The sequence below is a fragment of the Ochotona princeps genome, chromosome 8 (genome assembly GCF_030435755.1).
Source record: "Ochotona princeps isolate mOchPri1 chromosome 8, mOchPri1.hap1, whole genome shotgun sequence".
In the NCBI taxonomy this organism is placed as follows: Eukaryota; Metazoa; Chordata; class Mammalia; order Lagomorpha; family Ochotonidae; genus Ochotona; species Ochotona princeps.
In genome coordinates, this window is record NC_080839.1 from 64,235,373 (window position 1) to 64,256,476 (window position 21,104).

Genomic DNA, 21,104 nt, shown 5'->3' on the forward strand with positions numbered 1-21,104 from the left:
GTAGCAGACTTGGGCTATTAATCAAAGGCCTATAACCAAGTACCAAATCTGAAAACTCACTGTAGTTTCCTCAATGTTACTAGTGTTTATAAACCAAGCTGGGGCTTTTACAAACTAAAACCAAGCATCTTTAACTTTCTAGGAACCAAAACATTATGGAGTCATGACGCTAAAATCAGTAGGAACATTTTTCTGGCCTAACATTCATTACACTTAACCAAAATAGCACAAGGTTTTATAAAAAAAAAAAAAAAAAAAAAAACAAACAATGAAAATAAGCTGGTCGTTAGTCCACGATTCTACAAGTTCAGATCATGTTTCACTCCTGCTGTCCAGATACCAAACACACCGAGATCCCACGCCTGTCAAGCAGATCAGTTTAGTTCAATGGTGATGGATGAAATATTTACAAGCATCTATTTACAGTACTTCCTTCGGTAGGTTACACGACACTGTTCTTTGCTTCCATTCCTAGTCAATCTGAGTTTGGTTTCCTCAAGGAGAAAGGGTAAATCTGAAAATGACTGCTCAGCTGCTTCACCTATGGAAAATCAGAACAGCAGACAGTGACAATATGTTCCTTTTTAAACTGTTTGCATTTGTTTAATTATTATTTAAGAGGTAGAGAGAGAGAACAAAGATGCCCATACCAGCCAGGATTGAGCCAGGTCTTTCACAGGGGTACTAGGAACCCAATTACTTAAGCCACTGCCAGCTGCCTCCCAGGGTCTGCATTAACAGGAAGGTGGAATTGGGAGGGGAGCCAGAACTCAAACAGAGGCATCCCAACAGATAGTTTATCTACTAAACCAAACACGGCTATTATTCGTTTCAAAGTGCACAGAGCAGGTGGACATTGTGATGCAGCACATTCAGCTGCCACTTGGGATGCCCACATCCCATATCAACCTGCCAGTTCAAGTCCCAGCAACTGAGCTGCCAATTCAGCTTTCTCCTAATGCATCCTGGGAAGCAGCAGAGGATGGCTCAAGTCCTGGGGCTCCTGCCACTCAGGTGGGCGGTCTAGATGGAGTTCTGAGTGCCTTGCTTCAGCCCGGCCTAGCTTCAGTTGTAGCCATTTGGGGAGTGAACCAGCAGACTGACGATCTCTTTCACCCCTCAAACTCTGTCACTCTGTCTTTCAAGTAAGTGAATAATTTAAAAAAAAAAAAAAAAAAAAAGGGAAACATACAGAGGGCCCAGTGTGGTAACCTAGTAGATAAATCATTGCCTTGTGTGTGCTGGGATCCCATACGGGCACCAGTTTGTGACCCGGCTGTTCCACTTCCCTTCCAGTCGCTGCTTGTGGCCTAGGAAAGCAGTAAAGCAGGGCTCAAGGCCTTGGGACCCTGCATCCATGTGGGAAATCCAGGCTCCTGGCTTCAGATCGGCTTAGTGCCTGCCATCGCAGCCACATAGGGAGTGAACTAGTGGATGGAACATCTTTCTCTCTGTATCTCCTTCACTCTGTATATCTGATTACTCAATAAAAATAAATCTTTAAAGCACACAGAATTCCTTGCAAGATAATGATTTGCTGACAAGGCCTGCCTGTCTTACCCCCCAAAAAAGTTTTTTTCTAATTTAAGATTTCTAAAGAGAGTTAGATAGCTGAACAGAAAGAACTGGAACCATACTAAGAATTAGGACTTGAACCTGGACCTGTCTAACCCCAAAATCTAGTCATTCCAGGTCCATCTAGATGAAACAAATGAACATCTAAATCAAGCGAAATGTTCTAGTTGACTTAAGATATCTAACAGAGTAAATAGTTTCAACTACACTTCGATTCAGTGCTGATCTTATCAAAACATTTCTTGGTAATCATTTCTAATCCTGATGAAACAGTATAAATTTAGACTTACAAGGATTCACCAGAATATTGAGGGTTGCAAAATACTTCCCAAATCCATATTCTATGTCTCCCCTTACTTGTGATGCTTGCTGATGAGGTGAGGTGGGCTCAAGAACAATACAGATGATGTAAAACCTCAATGAAAGCAACAGCCTTCCTGTAGCCTGAAATCCCAACTTTCCATATCACATTGCTCATGGAATTAACAAGGAATGCAAAGGATACAAAACATCTTTTGTTTCTTTCCAAACTATGTTAATGAGCAAAGAAAGTCTCCAAAGCTACAGCAATTGAAGCAAAAAGATAACCAACAAATGAGATTAACTGCTTCCCACACTCATACAACTTTAGCATAACAGTGTATAATGTTATTCACCAAAAGAGCTTAAAAATATATTCACTTAAAATAAGAATTTCTCATACTAAGCATCATGCTTCAAAATCATTTTTAGCTATTACAATATCCAATTACGGAAACAGTATCTGAAATTACCTCCTGGACAGTATCCAGGACCCTTCCAGACACCACAGTGGACAACTCTTTTGAAATTTTCTAATGTCTCCTTTCCACTTTTTTTTAAGAACCAAATGGCACCAATCTCCCCCAAAGTACTCACCACGCGTACTCCATAATGGATGTGGGCCAGAGTGAAGGTAGTTGTTAATGTATACAGGAGAATGCTCTCGATGTGAGAGGCTACTCCTAAGTTTACTGCCATGACAACCAAGAAGAGAGGAATCAGCAACCAGTTCAAAGTTGGGCAACGGGTACTGCTCATTTGACAAACAATCAGCTGACACTTGAAGTTAGTTAAAAGAAGGAAAGAAATGTTTAATTAGCAGTGCACTTCCACAATTAATTACTCATTTGAAAGGCATTCAAGCACTTGAGCCAACACTTCCATATCATCTAAGCTTAGAAGCTCTCAAGTGCAACTGTGTGGGTGATTGAGCCTCCACCCCACACCAAAACTCATGAACCCTGAGTGTATCTCAGAAGAGGCCAGAAGAAAATTCACTAAAGCTGTTAAATAAGGCATTCTTAATGATAAACGGGAATAACATTTTCCAAAATGGCCTCCCACAGCTACACACAAGTAAATTTCTCTACAGGAATGATTAGGAACGTCCCATCTCAAATGTAGTCATATTGGTGCAGGCAGGAAGGCCACCAGCAGGGAGGGATGGAGGACTTCCAACCACCCACATCCCACCCCACCCTGTGCATGCAGCTACCAGGGAGGTACCAGCTAGAAATATCCACCATGGCTGCAGGCTGGGTGCCTATAGTAATGAAATCATGAGTGACACTCCCCTTTCCATCATGTAAAAAGGGGGCAGGGAAATGGACATTACTCAAGTTTCACCCAAAACTGACTTCTTTGAACATTTCATCAGGCCCTCCCTCAGATAGCATTCTTATAAGGACAACCCAAAACTTTGTTGCATCATTCTCCTAGGAAGTTGCCTACACTCCCTTCTAGGTGTGTACTTTCCCTTAAATAAATCTTGCTTTCCTGCCATTCTTTTATCCTTGTCTCCTCTTTGAAGACTTCCTCCTGGAGACAGGAACCAGGATCTAGCCCAGCCAGAGACCTCTCCAACAACTCAAATAAATAACACCTCAAAATCTATTTCCAGTATTTTCCTCCAACTGCTTTATTCTTTCAGTAATACCCTTTATATAGCTTTTTTTTTTTTTATCCAATGTTCTCAATTTTAAAAGTAGCTGAGTTTTAAAAACTGAGTATGTTGGGTCCAGCGCAATGGCTTAGCAGCTAAAGTCCTCACCTTGAATGCACCAGAACCCCGTATGAATGCCGGTTCTAATCCCGGCAGCCCCACTTCTCATCCAGCTGCCTTCTTGTGGCCTGCGAAAGCAGTCAAAGACAGACCAGGCCTTGGAACCCTGCACCTTCATGGGAGACCTGGAAGAAGCTCCTGGCTTCTGGCTTCAGAGCAGCTCAGCTCCAGCCACGGTGGGCACTTCGGCAGTAAAGCAGCAGATAGAAAATCTGTCTGTCCTTCTCTCTACAAATCTGACTTTCCAATAAAAATAAATAATCTTTTTACAAGAAATGCTAGTTCACCTGGTTTTCCAGAATGCCCATAAGATCAGACAAATGGTTGTTGGACACACGGAATCATCTCTGTTATAGCAACTCAGTAACATTGACCACTCTTACCTTATCATGGGGGTATTCCTTCTATTTCATTTTTACCGTTTGAATCTTTCTTATCTTTCAAATTTTAAACAATAGATAACTGATGTGTTTAGCATTTCTCTTAGCATTTCAACTAGCATTTCTTATAATTAGGTTATAGTATGGTGTTTGAGTTCTGGTTGGTGGAACTTGTCCCATTTCTGGGGTTTGACACCTCAGTTTCCTTTCATATTAAAAGCATGAATGCCACATGTTAATAAAAAATTTGCCCCACCAAAAAAATAATCTTTTTAAAAAATCTCTTAAATTATCAAATCCCATCATATACTACATATATTATGATTTTTTAAAAATGTGGCAGACACTGAGCGGCTGGTTAGGTCTCCACTTGGGACCTCTATCACGTGCTTGAGCCCGAGCCCCACATCTGCTGCCAACCCAGCTCCTGCCAATATGCACCCTGGGAGGCAGCAGGTGATGCCTGCACTTCTGGGGTCCCTGCCACCCATGCGGGAGAAACAGATGCAGTTACTGGCTCCCAACTTCAGTGTGACCCACCTTCGGCTGTTGTGGGCATTTGGAGAGTGAACCAGCATATGAAGGTCTCTTAATCTATCTGTCCCCACCACCACCTTCCAACTAAATATACATAAAGCTTTTTTTAAAAAAAAAAATTCTTACTGTGATATTAGCAAAGGCTGTTCCAACCATAAAGTAGAAAATTCTAGGATGCAGCTCTAAAATGTCCGAAGGTGACCGGAGGATCCATACTGTAGACAAAATGAACAGCAAACATGGAGAAAAGAAGGGAATCATAGCTTCATAGACGGAATTGTGTTTCAAGGTGTTATTTTTATAGCTTCTGCAAAAACAAATCAAGCAGCATTGAGGTCATTACATAAAAACATATTTCATAGTACTTCATAGATTTCCAAAGTGTTGTCTTATGTGTTCCCACTTTATATTTACAACATGGCACAGACAGAACCAACATTATTAGCCTCGTTTTACAGAAAGAATAAATGATCATAAGAAAAATTTTTTTTGAAAGATTTATTTTATTTTTTATTGGAAAAGCAGATATACAGAGAGGAGGAGAGACAGAGAGGAAGATCTTCCGTCCGATGATTCACTCCCCAAGTGAGCCGCAACGGGCCGGTGCGTGCCAATCCGAAGCTGGGAACCAGGAACCTGCTCCGGGTCTCCCACGCGGGTGCAGGGTCCCAGTGCTCTGGGCCGTCCTCGACTGCTTTCCCAGGCCACAAGCAGGGAGCTGGATGAGAAGTGGAGCTGCCGGGATTAGAACCGGCGCCCATATGGGATCCCGGGGTGCTCAAGGCGAGGACTTTAGCCACTAGGCCACACCGCTGGGCCCAACCATAAGAAAATTTAAATTTCTGTAACTTGGGGTAGGCATGTAACCTAAGGGTTAAGACACTCACACCACATCGGAGTACTTGGGTTTGGTATCCAGCTCTGGCTCCCTAATCCAGCTTCCCGCTAATGCCTACAGTGATGGTTCAAGTAACTGAGTTCTTAACACCCACACAGCAGAGCTGTGCTCAATTCCAGTTTCAGGCTAGCCTTAGAGTAAACAAATGAATGGAAGGGCTCTCCTCTCGGACCAGCAAATGAGTGTGTGTTTTAAATTTAAAAAAAAAAAAATTAGTAATCACATTTACACACATCTTGCTACTCAGAGGCAAGACCAGATATAAAAACAAAGTGTTAGGGCCTGGCACAGTAGCCTTGTGGCTAAGGTTCTCACCTTGCTAGCACTGGGATCCCATGTGGGTGCTGGTTCCTGTTCTAGCAGTCCAGTTTCCCATCCAGCTCCCTGTTTGTGGCCTGGGAATGCAGCTGAGGACAGTCCAAAGCCTTGGGAACCTGCACTCGCGTGGGAGACCCAGAAGAAGCTCCTGTGGCCACTTGGGGAGTGAATCAGCAGACAGAAGTTCTTCTCTCTGTCTCTCTTCCTCTCAGTATAGCTGACTTTCCAATAAATAAAATAAAATAAATCTTAAAAAAAAAAAAAAGTTTTGGAACCAGTATTGGGAAGTGGATTAAGCCATCACCTGTATTGCCATCATCCCCTGGGCACCAGCTACAGTTCCAGCTGCTCTACTTCAGATCCAGCTCCCTGCTTATGCTGTTAATGGTTTGGGAAAAGAGAGAGAGGACGGCCCAAGTGTATGAGCTCCTGCTTCACACACGGGACACTCAGAGGAAACTCCCGGTTCCTAGCTTCAAACTGGCCTAGTCCTAGCCATTGTGGTCATCTGAAAAGTGAACCACTGGATGGAAGGTCTCTCTATACAACTCTGACTTTTCAATAAATAAATCTGTCATTTAGAAAAAGTCAAAGTCTTTTCACTACTGGCCCCATTTTCCTTGTTGTTTGTGAGGAGACTGTGAAGCTAGGGGGTCAATGTCTGGCTTAGCAGTGAAGATGGCCATGTCCCATTTTGGAATAACAGGGGGTGAAGTCTTGGCTTCACTTCTGATTTCAGCTTCCCACTAATGCAGATCCTTAAAAGCTATAAACAGCCCAAGTAGTTGGGTTCCTGCCACCCATATGGGAGACCTGGATTGAGTTCCCATCTCTCAGCAGGTCCCAGCCACGGTAATCACTATGGAAAAGAGTTAGCAGATAGGAGCCATTCTCTCTGTATTCTAACAATTAAAAAGTAAGCACATAAAAATTAATTTTTTAATGTAAAAATAAATAAAACTTGGTTTTTGTTTTATGAGACGGTGAACAAAACAGAGAAGTCTAGAAGAGGATGTCCCTGTGAGACTTGAACAAATACAGAACCTAGAGAGAGAAAGCCTCTGCAGGCTCATGGGAGGTAACCCAATATATTCCCTTCATCAATTCTAGTCTTGGTTCTGCCAGTGTTTACATGACCTTGGGCAATATGTTACCCAATCAAAACCCCATTATTATGAGGAGGAAATGACTCAAGGAATCACTATCGCTTTCAGTTTCTGTGAATCCATAAAACCTTTTATGGCTTCAATAAATGACTGCCACCTGCAAATAGGGAAATTTCACAGAGCTTGGCTTAATATGAATATTTCACAACTAAAGGATGAAGTGGCAGGTACAAGAGTGCTCTGACCAGAGGACACAGTGGGAGCAAAACTGCTGATGAGAGGAGAAAATGGAGTCAAGACACGGTGAGTAAACTGTGCTGAGCCACAGTGCAGACACACAAATTCCACCTGGGCCGCTCCTCCCACCACATAGGCAGGAACTTCTACAGAAGCAAGTGCTACAGCAAAAGAATTCTTCTGTGCCCTAACTCATATGTGCTGAGAAATAATATGATATTGCCAACCAAACTGACAGATAATACATTTTTAAAACAAAACAAAGATTATCAACAGGAGTATACTCTCCTGATAAATTTACTCACAAAAGTTGACAGATTAGGAGACTGGTGAACCCAAAACCATAACAAAATGACTAGCAGCTTTGTGCTTTGGTTGACTTGACCACATTAGTCACCACAGTCAGCACAGGTTATTCACACCTTACCCAAGAATCAACATACAGAATTTATGACCTTTCCAAAACATTTAGACTCCAAAAGAAAAACCCTTAAATCTACCTAAGCAACAATTGCGAATAATTTTCAAAGTCCTTGCTCAATTAAAACACACACACACACACACACACACACTTACCTGAAAAAGTTTAACAAACTCATTGGAAGAGTCACACACAAAGCACAACCTAAAGGGAAGAATATTTAAATCATTATGAGTTAACATTCAAGAGCGATTAAGTTACAACTGATTCATGAAAGGAAGACGGGATATTGTTAGTGCCAGACATCTCCCATGTCATACCTTCTATGGGCAGCTCTGCCTCCTACATATTCCTAACTGGACACTGCACCACACTCACTCGCCCTCCTTAGAGAATCTCTTACAGCTCAGGCTTAAGCTCCCAGCAGACGATTCCACTATTTTCACTTAGGTACTCTTGGGCAAATCACATAATCTCTCTGTGCTGCTGATTGCAACCGTACAATGAAGGGTTATTTCTAATGTCCCTGACATCTTTAAAACTCCCTGATTTATAACCTATAGAGCTCTGAATTCCTGATCTTCACTCTTGTAAACTCCAAACCAACGCTTTCAGCAACATTCTGGACACCATGCTGTTATGCAACATGTTAACCCTAGCATGTCTGCTCTGGGCTGATGGTGACTGCACTTGACTTGAGAATCAATGTACTCTGGTAACTTTAAAGAACAACCATACTTAACATTTCTGCAAACAGCTCCTAAGACATTTGGCTAAAAACATACAAACTGGAACCAAAAAGAAATCTTATTCTAAAGACGAGTTATTCTACCACTTCTGGGTCCTACCAAACAACGTTCCCAAAATTAGGTGAAGGGAAGACAAGCTGAGTCTTGAGTGTCCTTGGGAATTTTGAGCAGCTTAATTCACACAGGCTGAGGAGCACAAGAGTGGAGCCAAAGCTAAATGAATTCACCCAGAATTACTTGTAGTCCTGAGGTACACAAAATAGGCTAAGAAAAAGTAGCAAAAGATTTTCCAGCTAGAATAATTTTATTTTAAAAAGTCTTGAAATAACTGGAGCAGGTGTTATGGCACTGCACCTAAAGCCACTGCCTGAGACACCGACATCCCACACAAGTACCAGTCAGAGTTTAGCTCCCCAACTTGAGATCCACACCTGGCTACAAGCCTGAGAAAACAGCAGAAGATCGTTCAAGTACTTGGACCCTGCACCCACATGGCTCCTGGCTTCAGACTGGCCCAGCTTCAGTCACTGCAGCCATTTGGAGAGTGAACCAGCGGAAGGATGGAAGAGCTCCCTGTTTCTCTTTGTCTCTTTCTATAACCCTGTGTTTCAAATAAGAATAAAGATGGACAGAAAGAGAAAGAGAAAGAGAAAGATGAGAGAGAGAGAAAGAGAAGGAAGGAAGGAAGAAAGGAAGAAAGGAAGGAAGGAAGGAAGGGAGGGAGGGAGGGAGGGAGGGAGGAAAAAGGAAAGACTACATCATTTTCTATCTGTCATAGTGACAAAAATCTGAAAAAAATCTGACAATATACTATGCTGGCAGAACTGCGAGTAAATAAGCACTTGTTTATTCATGGCTGGTGAGAATGCAAAATCATATAATCTACATGGAGGGGAGTACAGGAATGTTTAACAAAACTGCTTTGTGTTGTCCTCTACTAGTAATTCTATTTCTAGTGACATCTTCTACAACATCCTAGCAAAAACATGAAAAGACGTAGGACCATTCACTGTAGCAATCTGCATAACGGCAGAAGACTGCAAATGATCCATATGTCTGCCAAAGCTGGTAAAAGAAAACTAAGCTGAATCCACACAACAAAAGAACAGGCAGCTTGAAAAAGGAATGAAAGATAGGCCGTCAGCCTAGCAATCAACACACCAGTTAAGAAACCCACATCCCTTAGGGCTGGTGCCATGGTGTTGCTGTTGCAAGTTAAGCCTCTGCCTGTGGTGCCAGCATCTCACGAGCACAGGTCCCGGCTGCTCCACTTCCCACCGAACTCCATGCTTGTGGCCTGGGAAAGCAGCAGAGGATGGCCCAAAGCCTTGGGACCTTGTACCCATGTGGGAGACCTAGCAGAAGCTCCTGGCTCTTGGTTTCAGATCAGCTCAGCTCTGCCTGTTGCATCCATTTGGGAAGTGAACCCTTCTCTCTGTAAATCTCTCTGTGAAAAAGCTTCTCTCTGTAAATCTGCCTTCCAAATGAAAATAAACAAATCTTTTAGAATTTTTTAAAATTAATATAGGAGTATATTCCAAAATATGTGCAGCCCAGAGCCATAGAAAAAGGCCCAAATCACTCTTGTCTAAGCACCAATGCCTGAACACATCACCTTCTCAACAGTTACTAAGCTCAATCTAACTCCCAATCCACAACCAAGGCTCACCAAAAGAAAGACAAGGTTATTTTCCAGATAAGGAAACAGAACAACAACCTATACTTAATGCCTTTTTTATTTCTAAAAATGTCCTCGGTGTAACTTTTGGTGTTCGCTCCCATTGCCCCAACCCCCCAAAAAGATTCCTCTTCCTCTTCACCTCTTTCCTTAACACTACCACTCACCTCCAGTCAGTCAGTTGCCCTAGATATCACCTTTAGGCTTAAATCAAACAGGGAAAAATATCACTAACAAATCCTTTAATTTGTACTCATTTGGATAAAAAGGGGGCTCTCTAAGAGGTACAGCTTAATTTTTGGAGTGGTTATAAATAATTTCTCCATTTCAGTTATTCTATTTCATATAGACTAATAATTCCCAAGCCTGAGGTAAGTATGAAACCCATACCAACTGTCCACCTAAACACAAATCCCACAACACAGTTAAGACTAATTGGAATAGTTTACAGAGCTTAGGTGACCTATTCTGGTATTTCCCATTGATTAGAACTAGCTTTGTTCAGACAAAAACACCAAAACAAAGAAACCTCATTACTAATAGATAGGCTGAAATCCTCTAGGGTGATAGAGTTGTCTGGCTTGCTGGGAAGGAGAAGATTTTGTTGCTTGTTATAGTCAAAAACTGGCTTTTGAAAACAAAGTGATGGTTAAAACAGGCTTCAACATGGAGCTTCTTACCAATAATCATTGCAGTGAATAGGTCTCTATATAAGAAATTAAACAGGAAAGGTTCATACCAGGCCTCAACTCCCACAACCGCAGTCACTATGTAGACAAAAGAAATTGTCTGGAAGGAAAACACAGACAGAAGCATACGGAGGCATTAACAGCTACCAAGATCCAGGAGTCAGTGACACTTAAGGCAGCATTATGTCTAGTTACACAGTTTTAGCAAAAGCAAGAAGTACACTTAAATTTGGTATGTGATAAGTACACATAAATTTGGTATGTGACAATTCCTACCTTTAAAAACATTTTTTTCAACCTACAATGCCATAAAATAACTAAGCTTTAGATAACATGAGCAACTGGCTATTACGTAGATTAGGTGAAAGGCACTTTCTAAGTTAGCTGGGTCATCCGATGATCCAGCTGGCCCAACCCACCACCCCTTCCAACAAATACACTCCAGTTTCTGAGTTCTGCACCGGAGGCTTGGGTGCCAAAGGGCAAATCAGTGGCACAAAAAGCTGGCAGTCAAAGGCAAAGAGAGCTATTAGCAAGCCTGTTAGGTCAGAGAAAGGAATTCTCTCCATTCACTGAAAAGCTGGCAACAAAGACAAAAAGCCAACAGTTTAATTACTGTGTATAGCTTTCATTTGAAAATCAACAGTTCTAATGAAAACTTAACAATATGATGCTGTTTAATTTTTGGCATAATAATGGCGCTGTAATTATAAGGTACCCTTATCATTTAGAGATAAATAACAAATATGTATTCACATAATGCCAGGGAAGGTACAAATGAAACTAAACTGGCTACATGTTGCTAACTGCTGAAGTTAATGGGTACATGAGGGTTTAAATTATCACACTCTACTTTTGTATGTGTATAGTTTCCATATATAAGTAACAATAAAGGAAAATAACTTTTATTTAAATGTTGACAAGTACACATCAGTTCTAACCAAAAAAGTACCAGGGTAATAAAGGAGGAATACAAATACTCACCACCTGGCTAATGTCATATCCCCACGGCAGGAAAAGAATTCCTGTGTTGTATTTTTCCCAGTGGGACAGGATGAAAGAAAATAAAACCACCCATAGCAGTAGATAAAGAACAAAAACACTGACTCCAGTTGACCCTCGTCCAAAGATGGAATACACAGTTACAACAAAGTAAACACATGACCAACTATCCAGGCCATGATCAAAAAGCTCCCCTAGGGGTGTGCTGGAGTTGGTTCTTCGGGCTTGCTTTCCATCCACACCATCTGTAACAAAAACACAGGAAAAGGTCAGCATCAGTACCTATGCGAACAAAGTCTGCTTAATAAGCTGGGTGAGCGGAGGGGAAGCCACGGTGTCACAGGAATGTTAAATATAGATTGCCAGCCTGTGCCATCAAAACCCAATTTAATTTCTACAATCTGAACATTTCCGTAATATTTACTTGTCAAAGATTAATGTAAAAAAATCAAAATGTGTTTTATCAGGTCTTGTCTTGTGTTTTGCCAATTTTAGAGCTGGGAAAGAAGTATTCCAGTTGGACTCTGAATCCTCTCAAAGCTAACAACTGGGATATTCTACAAACCATGTTTTTTCTCAAGCTTCCAGAGAACAATTAACAGCTTTTCATTATAATTAACCAAGCCCTCCTTGCTGCAGGATCCAGAGTACTTGAGTCCTACCACCTATTTCATCCCATCTGATGTTATAATCACTTAACAGATTTACCACTCCAGAAATGCTTTCAGAAAAAGCACATGGCAGGTGCTCATCAAATAGAAGAACCAAATTTGCTGAAAGTGTGCAATGTACTATTCTTGGTGCTGCCAAGATTATGAGAATCTTAGAATAAATCAGGGGTTTTTTTCCCTCTCAATGTTTACAATTGAGAAAGGGATGAAACACAGTAATGAAGAAGTGCATTATGTCACAAACCACAAAGAGCACAGAAGAGAGAAGGGTTCTCGTTAGGCTAAGAGGATCTAGCTGAAATCTGAGTGGAGACATAGGGCCGAGTTGCATTTCAGTAGCTAAGAGATAAAAGAGATAATGATTTCAGGAAGAGGGGTGTGCTATCACACCAAACAGGAAAGCACAATGTATATTCACACAATGCCCCATAGTTTGATTAGTAAGTGAGGAGTAATGTAAAAAGGCTGGAGAGGAAATCTGATGTCAGAACCAAAGCTTTGTGGAGCTTTGGGAGTCCTAAATAGAAGACTAACAAGAGTGAGAAAAATTCTTTGAGACAATCTGTCTGATGTCAGTAAATGACAGGTTGGAGAGGAACACTAACTAGCAGATCTACACTGAAATGAGGTGCAGAGGAAACGAAAAGCTGGAAGTAGAAAAGACTTTTTTTTTTAAATATTTATTTATTTTTATTGGAAAGTCAGAAATACAGAGAGGAGGAGAGACAGAAAGGAAGATCTTCCATCCAATGATTCACTCCCCAAGTGACAGCAACAGCTAGAGCTGAATGAATCTGAAGTCACAAGCCAAGGGCCTATTCCTGGTCTCCCACAGAGGTGTAGGGTTCAACCCAGGCCACAAACAGGGAGCTAGATGGGAAGCTGGGTGGCCGGGATTAGAACCGGCACCCATATGGGATCCCGGGGCGTTGAAGGCAAAGACTTTAGCGACTCAGCTACTGTGCAGAGTCCAGGAAAGACTTTTAGGGAGTAAAAAGTCACAGAACACAGCAGAAGATAAGATGCAGAACTAAGAAGAAGAAGACTATCTCCAAAGTTCTCAGTAAGATAACCAAGAGAGCGGTAGTATTAATAGAAGGAAGGCAGGCAAATAAAGAAGTAAAACACAATAGAAAAAATGTAGAGAGGGTGAGGGAAAGGGAGCTCCCAGCTACTGGTTAGCTCCCTAAATACCCACAACAATGGGGGTTGGGCCAGGATGAAGCCAGGATCCTGGAACTTGGTCCAGGTCTTCCCTGTGGGTAGCAGGCCCGTAAGCCCTTGAGCCACTACTTGCAGCCTGCAAGGGCTTGCGTTTGCAGAAAGCGGGAAATAGGAGCTCGGATGTGGGATGGGGGCACCCTGCCCAGTCCAGAGTACAGCCTCAGACACTGAAACTGAAGTGTTGCAGGAGATCCTCATGGCAATGCCAAGAAACTCAATCCAATGGTACCTACTAGCAACTGATCCCTTCTTAACTGTGCTTCTATTGTGCTTCCACTCACATTACTGTATCTCTCTCTCTCAAACTTATGGCAAAAATGACAACTTATTCCAGAGGTTGACAAACATTTTTGCTAAAGGCCAGAGGCATCTTTTAGGGTGTGTGGACCACATGGTCTGTGCTATGACTACACAATAATGCCCATATTACAGGGAAAGAGCCTCAGAAAATATGGAAAGGAGCAAGCACAGCTGCATCCCAGTAAAACTTTTCCTACAAAAAGAGGCAATGGGCCAGATCTGGCCTCTAAGTAAGAGTGTATCCAACACCTACCTTATTCTGTACATCCCTAACAACGTATGATAATATATCTTACTGAGAAAAACCAAAAATACTTTATCAGTTTGAATACAACAGTCACAAGTCTAGTTAAAAGCTAAGCATAAAAGATGCTACTGCATCTGGTTACTCTCTTTGCAGAGCCCCCATATAAAGACCAAGCATTCAGCAATTGCTTACCGAGAGTGTAGGCTATGAAGTTGAGGATGCCCACTACAATCCAGACCCAGTCAGGCACATGCTCATGACCTGGTGCTGCAAAGCAAACACACTCAGCTCAATACAGTCTAAGGACAACACAGCTGATCACAGCACATTCTCAAAGATTTCCACGTCATCACTCTATCCCATAAACCTGTACAAATATGTACAAGCACAAACTTTAAAAAAAAAAAAAAAAAGGTTTCTGTTTGTAAATGAGAAGGTAAAGTACTTAACAGTATATTTTGAATGCGGAACTAGGTAAATACTCAAGTACATCAGTAAACTGACAAAATCAAAGTAGCTGCCCAGTCTCTCCTAGACAGTACACATCTATTCTGAGCTTTCAGTGTTCACCTTCACTTGGAAATTATTCCTATATATAAAATGACTGCATTCAATCTAATTCTTGTTTATGACTGTACTACAAACACGCATGGAGCCACTATCCTATATTTTTTCACTATACTCATAATTAGCTAAAAAGTTCTTTCAATTTGGATATAGATTCAGTGTCTCAACTGGACACTTTAGGTATCACAATCACTCTGAAATATCTGTACTGCAAGTTGTCCTGCTTTGATAAAAGAACTGAGAATTAAGAAGTAGGGGTTCTACCCAACCAGCACTGTGACCTTGAATGCATTATTAACCACTCCTGGCTTGTGTTTCCCAAGACTAGACAATTTAGTCCTTCATGTTCTATTATTTGAAAAAACACACTTCTCAACATGTACATGTATTTAGTACTTAGTTTATTAGATAAATAATCTTACTTAAGGAAAATCAGAGGAAAACATACTTCTAGTTACGAACATAATTCTTGGGATGTACTAGGATTAAAAAACAACAACAAAAACATAATACTCATACCATGCTTCCTAAAATTCAATCTCATTTATTATTTATGTAGCATTTTATGATTTTCTTTTCCTGTAACACTGATATTTAGGATTTGAATTACCATTGTATTACATGCACAGAAGTTAAAGCTAAAAACTTCAGTTGTCAACGTTTAGTATACATATGTGTATATATATAGTCTCAATATCTACACTATCCAAGTTCTAAGTGTCTAAAACCTCAGATTTTCCTATGAAAACAATGTTGTCAATGATATTAATGTCTCCAAGTCAGAGCATTAATCTGTTGAACTCCACAGATAAACCGACTCCATTATTTATAAGCTTTCCTCTTGGAAAAGAAATTTGTATCTTAGAAGGTAAAAAAAAAATACTCATCTCCCTGTTATTTTTAATCAACTGACTGAGCAATAAAAATAAACTGTCTTCCATTATCGTTCCCAGCAGAAATACACTCCAGACTGTCTCTTAGGACCTGCAGCAGAAGCTGGGCATCAGACGGTGTAAGATGGGAATGGATGTCAAAGATACTCAAACAGAGGGTGGGAACAGGCTGACACATCCTTCCTTTTTTTCCCAGAAAAGACTCACACTTCTGCCAATAACTATTCACGATCTAAGAACACGGGAGCCATCAAAGACAAGTAGAGGGGCTGAACAGAGGGAATGAATGCTACTCAGAAAACAAGGAATTTTTTTCTTCCAAGGCTACAAAAGGAAAACACATTCCTGTAACTGACAGGACTTAAAAGAAATACACACAGCATCATGCAAATACAACTTCCCATGTACAGAACCCAGTGCGAAGGCTCAGTGGCTAAAGTCCTCGCCTTACATGTACCAGGATCCCATATGGGTGCCAGCTTATGTCCCAGCTGCTCCACTTCCCATCTAGTTCCCTGCTTGTGTCCTGGGAAAGTATTAGAGGATTGCCAAAGCCATGGGACCCTGCACCCGCATGGGAGACCTGGAGGAAGCTCCTGACTCCTGGCTTCTGGCTTCATGATGGCCCAGCTCCAGCCTTGGTGGTCATCTTAGGAGAAAACCAGCACATGAAAGATCTTTCTCTGTTTCCTTCTCTCTGGAAATCTGCCTTTCCAAAAACAAATAAACAAACTAAAAAAAAAAAAAAAAAAAAAAAAAGAAAAGAAAGAAAAAACAAAAACACCTTCCACATACAGTCTGATACCTCATCTACCACTTTCAGATCCAAGCCTTGGCAGAAATACAATCACCTTACTAGAACCAGAAAACAGCTAAGCGCATCTCATACTTTTCCGACACTCACAGTTTTGTACTGAATATTCTTACCTGAAGCATAGAAGTCGGGATCAAAGTAGGCCATAAATAGAAAATTGAATACAACCAACAGAAATCCAGAAAAGGTTATCAGATTGGGAGCCAACCAAGTAGGAAATACCTGTTTTTTTCAAAACAATTTAAAAAACAATCAGAGGAATCTCCAACAAATATACACACATGCAAATTTAAGTCATAATGAAATAGAATGAAAACAAAAAATTTGAAAGACCATATGCAGGAGTTGTATATGTTAAAATGTAAACAATAATCTTTAGTGGATAGAAACAGACATCTCTTTCTTCTAGCTGCTGTCTTCATTTTAAACATAAACAAGGTTTTACAATCATTTATTGCAGAAAAATTTTTTTAAAGATTTATTTATTTTTATTACAAAGTCAGATATACAGAGAGGAGGAGAGACAGAGAGGAAGATCTTCCGTCCGATGACTCACTCCCCAAGTGAGCGCAAAGGCCGGTGCTGTGCCAATCTGAAGCCAGGAGCCAGGAACCTGCTCCGGGTCTCCCACATGGGTGCAGGGTCCCAAAGCATTGGGCCGTTCTCGACTGCCCTCCCAGGCCACAAGCAAGGAGCTGGATGGGAAGTGGAGCTGCCGGGATTAGAACCGGCGCCCATATGGGATCCAGGCACGTGCAAGGCGAGGACTTTAGCTGCTAGGCCACGCCGCCGGGCCCCTATTCCAGAAAACGTTAAAAGGTATTTTACAGAAATGACAAATCTCAGGAAAGAGATAAATCAAAAGGTATGTGACTAAGGGAAGAAAGGGTGGCTTCCAACTGCATGGACTGCATCTGAAACACTCATTAAAATAGATTAAAAAAATATTTAACACTTGGTAAATCAATCAGTACATGCATATAGAACATCTTACCTTTACTATAGTGTTCCAAAACGGATGCATGATATACAGAGAGAGTGGGTTGGTATCCACAGCGCTGTACTGTGAAGAGAAGAAATCAAATATGCAATGAACCCTGGCATACTAACATATAAAACGTTACTTCTTCAAAGACAATAATAGCACAGAAACAACCCAGGGAATGCATCTGTTTGTGTGATATGCTCATCTGGGTAACAGAACAGCAAAGTCAATGGGGCAGAGACTGTCAGTCCAGGCCCTCGTCTCCCCATGTACCCGCCGTGGGGAGAGCCAGAGGGTCTTAGAGAAGGCCCTAAAGGCTGACTCCAATCACACAGCAGTTGTTCCAGACACATACCCACGCAAGGTCGCCACGATTAGGACACCCACTGCCTCACTCCTCCCTCGTGATCACCATTTACAGTATTACAGGCTTTGCATTTGTATTGCTTGCAGGTTCTCATTAGTTATGTATTCACACACTGGTCACACACGACCTTGGCCAAGTTATTTAACCTCTCAGTTTCTTCACCTACAAACTGAACATCAGAACCCTTACGTCAGGTGATTGCCATAAGGATTAGGCAACTTAACAACATATAATAAGTGCTTAAACAGCACCTATTCTGCAGGGCAAGCTAAGTATTAACTATTAAAACATGCAAGGATAGAAGAATTGACAGATCTTCCCATAGCAGGAAAACAGATCCCACAAATAAGCAAAGGAAGATGAACAGGTTATGACTGTATGGTAATGAAGCTTATTTTCCAATGATTGTTCTATTTAGTAACAATCTAAAGGAAATTCTAATAGATGTACATATACAAATATGTAAAACTCACAACATATATATACAGCAGTACCTGGAGCTTAAAAACACTCTTCCAGATAAAGGGGAAAAGAGACACAAAATTGATAAAAGATTCTCAATGAATTCACAGTGGTATCTGGGCTAATAAATCCATCTAACATTTTAATGATATTAAATCAGTAAAGCACTTAATTTTTTTTAATTGAAAAGGCAGAGATACAGAGAGAGTAGAGACACAGAGATCTTCCATCTACTGCTTCACTTCCCAAATGGCCACCAATGACTGGAGTTGGGAACCAGAAGCTTCTTCCAAGTTTCCCACAAGGGTGAAGGGACCCAAAGACTTGGGCCAGCCTCTGACACTTTCCCAAACAACAGCCGGGATTTGGGTCAAAAGTGGTACACCTGGGACTGAGACTGAAACTGACACCCATGTGAGATGCCAGCACCCCAAGTGGAGGCTTAGCTTGCTGTAACACAGCTGTAACACAGCTGCACATGGTTATGTTTTGTACTTCAATAGCCAGTGCCAAGCCACAAGCCAAGACTTCAATCTGTGTCCCACATGAGGGACAGGGTCCCATTACTTGAGATATCAACTGCTGCCTCCTAGGCCAGGCACCACACCAGGAGGCCAGAACCAGAAATAAAGCCAGGATTCAACCCAGGCATTCTTATGTGCGATGTCGGCATCACAACCATTGCACAAAACACCTACCCTAGCATCGATTTTTTTTTTTTAATTGAAAGGCAGAATAACAGAAAGATCCTCCATCTGCTGGTTTACTCCCCAAGTGGTCACATCAGCCAGAGCTGAATCGATCCAAAGCCAGGAACCGGAGCTTCTTCCGGTTCTCCCACACAGATGCAGGGTCCCAAGCCTTTAGGACATTCTTGATTGCGTTCCCAGGCCACAGGCAGGGAGCTGGATGGGAAGCAGAACAGCTGGGATAGGAACTCCTGCCCATATAGGATGCTGGTGCCTGCAAGGTGAAGACTTTAACCTCTAGGCAACCACACCGGGCCCCTCTAATATTTTTAAAAATTGTAATTAATTATCAAAATTCATTTTTGAATTCATAAAATCTTCAAAAACCTCAGGAAACAGTTTTAATGTTTCAAGTCTAAAATGTAATTTAAGGGCCCAGCACAGTAACCTATTGGCTAAAGTCCTCACTTTGTGTGAGCCAGGATCCCATATTGATGCTGGTTTATATCTCAGCTGCTCTACTTCCCTTCCAGCTCCGTGCTTGTGGTCTGGGAAAACAGTCGAGGACAGCCCAAAGCCTTGGGAGCCTGCATCTGTGTGGGAGAACTGGCAGTAGCTCCTGGCTCCTGGCTTGGGATTCACTCAGCTCCATCCTTTGCAGCCACTTGGGGGAGAGAACCAGGAGACAGAAGATCTTTCTGTCTCTCCACTCTGTAAATCTGACTTTGATTAAAATAAATAAATAAATAAATCTTTTTTTAAAATGTGATTTAAGTGGTAAGAGTGTGGTTGGGAGGAGGTGGTATAGTAGGCTAATCCTCTGCTCAAGCACTAACATCCCATGTAGGTGCTGGATCATATCCCTGCTTCCAATCCAGCTGTCTGCTTACAACCTGGGAAAGCAGAGGATAACCAAATCCTTGGGCCCTGCACCCATATGGGGGACCAGCAAGAAGCTCCTGGCTCCCAGCTTTGGATCAGCTCAATGCTGGCCATTGTGGCCGTTTGAGAATTGAACCAGTGTTTGGAATACCTCTCTGTGTCTTTCTTTCATTCAAAAATCTGGGGCCCGGCGGCGTGGCCTAGTAGCTAAAGTCCTTGCCTTGAACATGCCGGGATCCCATATGGGCGCCGGTTCTAATCCCAGCAGCTCCACTTCCCATCCAGCTCCCTGCTTGTGGCCTGGGAAAGCAGTCGAGAACGGCCCAATGCTTTGGGACCCTGCACCTGTGTGGGAGACCCGAAGCAGGTTCCTGGTTCCCAGCTTCAGATTGGCACAGTACCGGCCTTTGCGCTCACCTGGGGAGTGAATCATCGGATGGAAGATCTTCCTCTCTCTCTCTCTTCCTCTCCGTATATCTGACTTTGTAATAAAAAAAAAGTAAATCTTTAAAAAAAAAAAGAAGAAAAAAATCTGCCTTTCAAATAAAAATAAATAAATCTTCAAAACAAAACCTGTTAGTAAAATCTTAACCAGTAAGACAGCTTTGTTTAACAGACTCCATGTCTGAGGTCCCTCCACTTTATCAACTCAATTTGACTAAAAGAGGATAGTGGGAACAACAACAAAACAAAAACTGAGACAGATGGAAAGAAAATGACGATGAAGAACATGGTTTTGGTTTGCTTCTGCTTCTGCTGGCCACAGCGAGAAGCTGTTACAATCCACCCAGACACTGCAGGAGTCTACCAAAATTAGCATCGCTGTGCGATTAAACTTTGAATTCTCAGTAAGCTTTCAGCTTTTGCTTGCTTGGCATCTACAGTTTGTGGAGCTTTCCCACATACTATCACTGCAACATAACTTCTGCAGGATGGAGTCCTACGTAGACAAAACTATGAACTGAAGGCTCAGATTTAAGGATCTGGAAAAACACAAATCCCAAAAGGTTGATACTGAGAAGGTGGGAGGGCCCATCTTCCCCCACTTCATAAAAACCTGCACCTAGAAGCATGCGCAGTAAGTCAGACACACCGCAAAACCGCCCACCTCAAGCCCACCATCTACTGCAAGTACAAACTTGAAAGAAATTCAGATCAGAGAAAAATAATTTAAGATATCACATGAACAGCTAATACGGCACACAAAGTACAATGTTCTTAATTCAAATGTTTTCTCAAAGAGTCTCATTCAGCTGCTTCCCATACTTTAACTCAGATCTGAAAGAGGTTCTTTTATAAATGGTATTTTGATTTGAAAAGCTGCCCTTTT

The 21,104-nt window shown here is 41.7% G+C and overlaps 1 protein-coding gene across 3 annotated transcripts in view; it reads right to left on the bottom strand.

Annotated features, from left to right (window-relative positions):
• Positions 1-255: 255 nt before the first annotated feature.
• Positions 256-21,104, bottom strand: part of SELENOI (selenoprotein I) — a 41,457-nt gene continuing 20,608 nt past the window's right edge. For all 3 annotated transcript variants that reach the window (XM_058668177.1, XM_004582652.4, XM_058668178.1), the window contains exons 2-10: positions 17,384-17,452; positions 16,503-16,611; positions 14,308-14,382; positions 11,656-11,918; positions 10,663-10,771; positions 7,711-7,759; positions 4,702-4,882; positions 2,473-2,655; positions 256-541 (exon numbers count right to left, since the gene is read on the bottom strand). In XM_058668177.1, the coding sequence (XP_058524160.1) occupies positions 476-541; positions 2,473-2,655; positions 4,702-4,882; positions 7,711-7,759; positions 10,663-10,771; positions 11,656-11,918; positions 14,308-14,382; positions 16,503-16,611; positions 17,384-17,452 (1,104 nt within the window). In that variant the 3' untranslated portion in view covers positions 256-475. The remainder of the gene's footprint in view (positions 542-2,472; positions 2,656-4,701; positions 4,883-7,710; positions 7,760-10,662; positions 10,772-11,655; positions 11,919-14,307; positions 14,383-16,502; positions 16,612-17,383; positions 17,453-21,104) is intronic.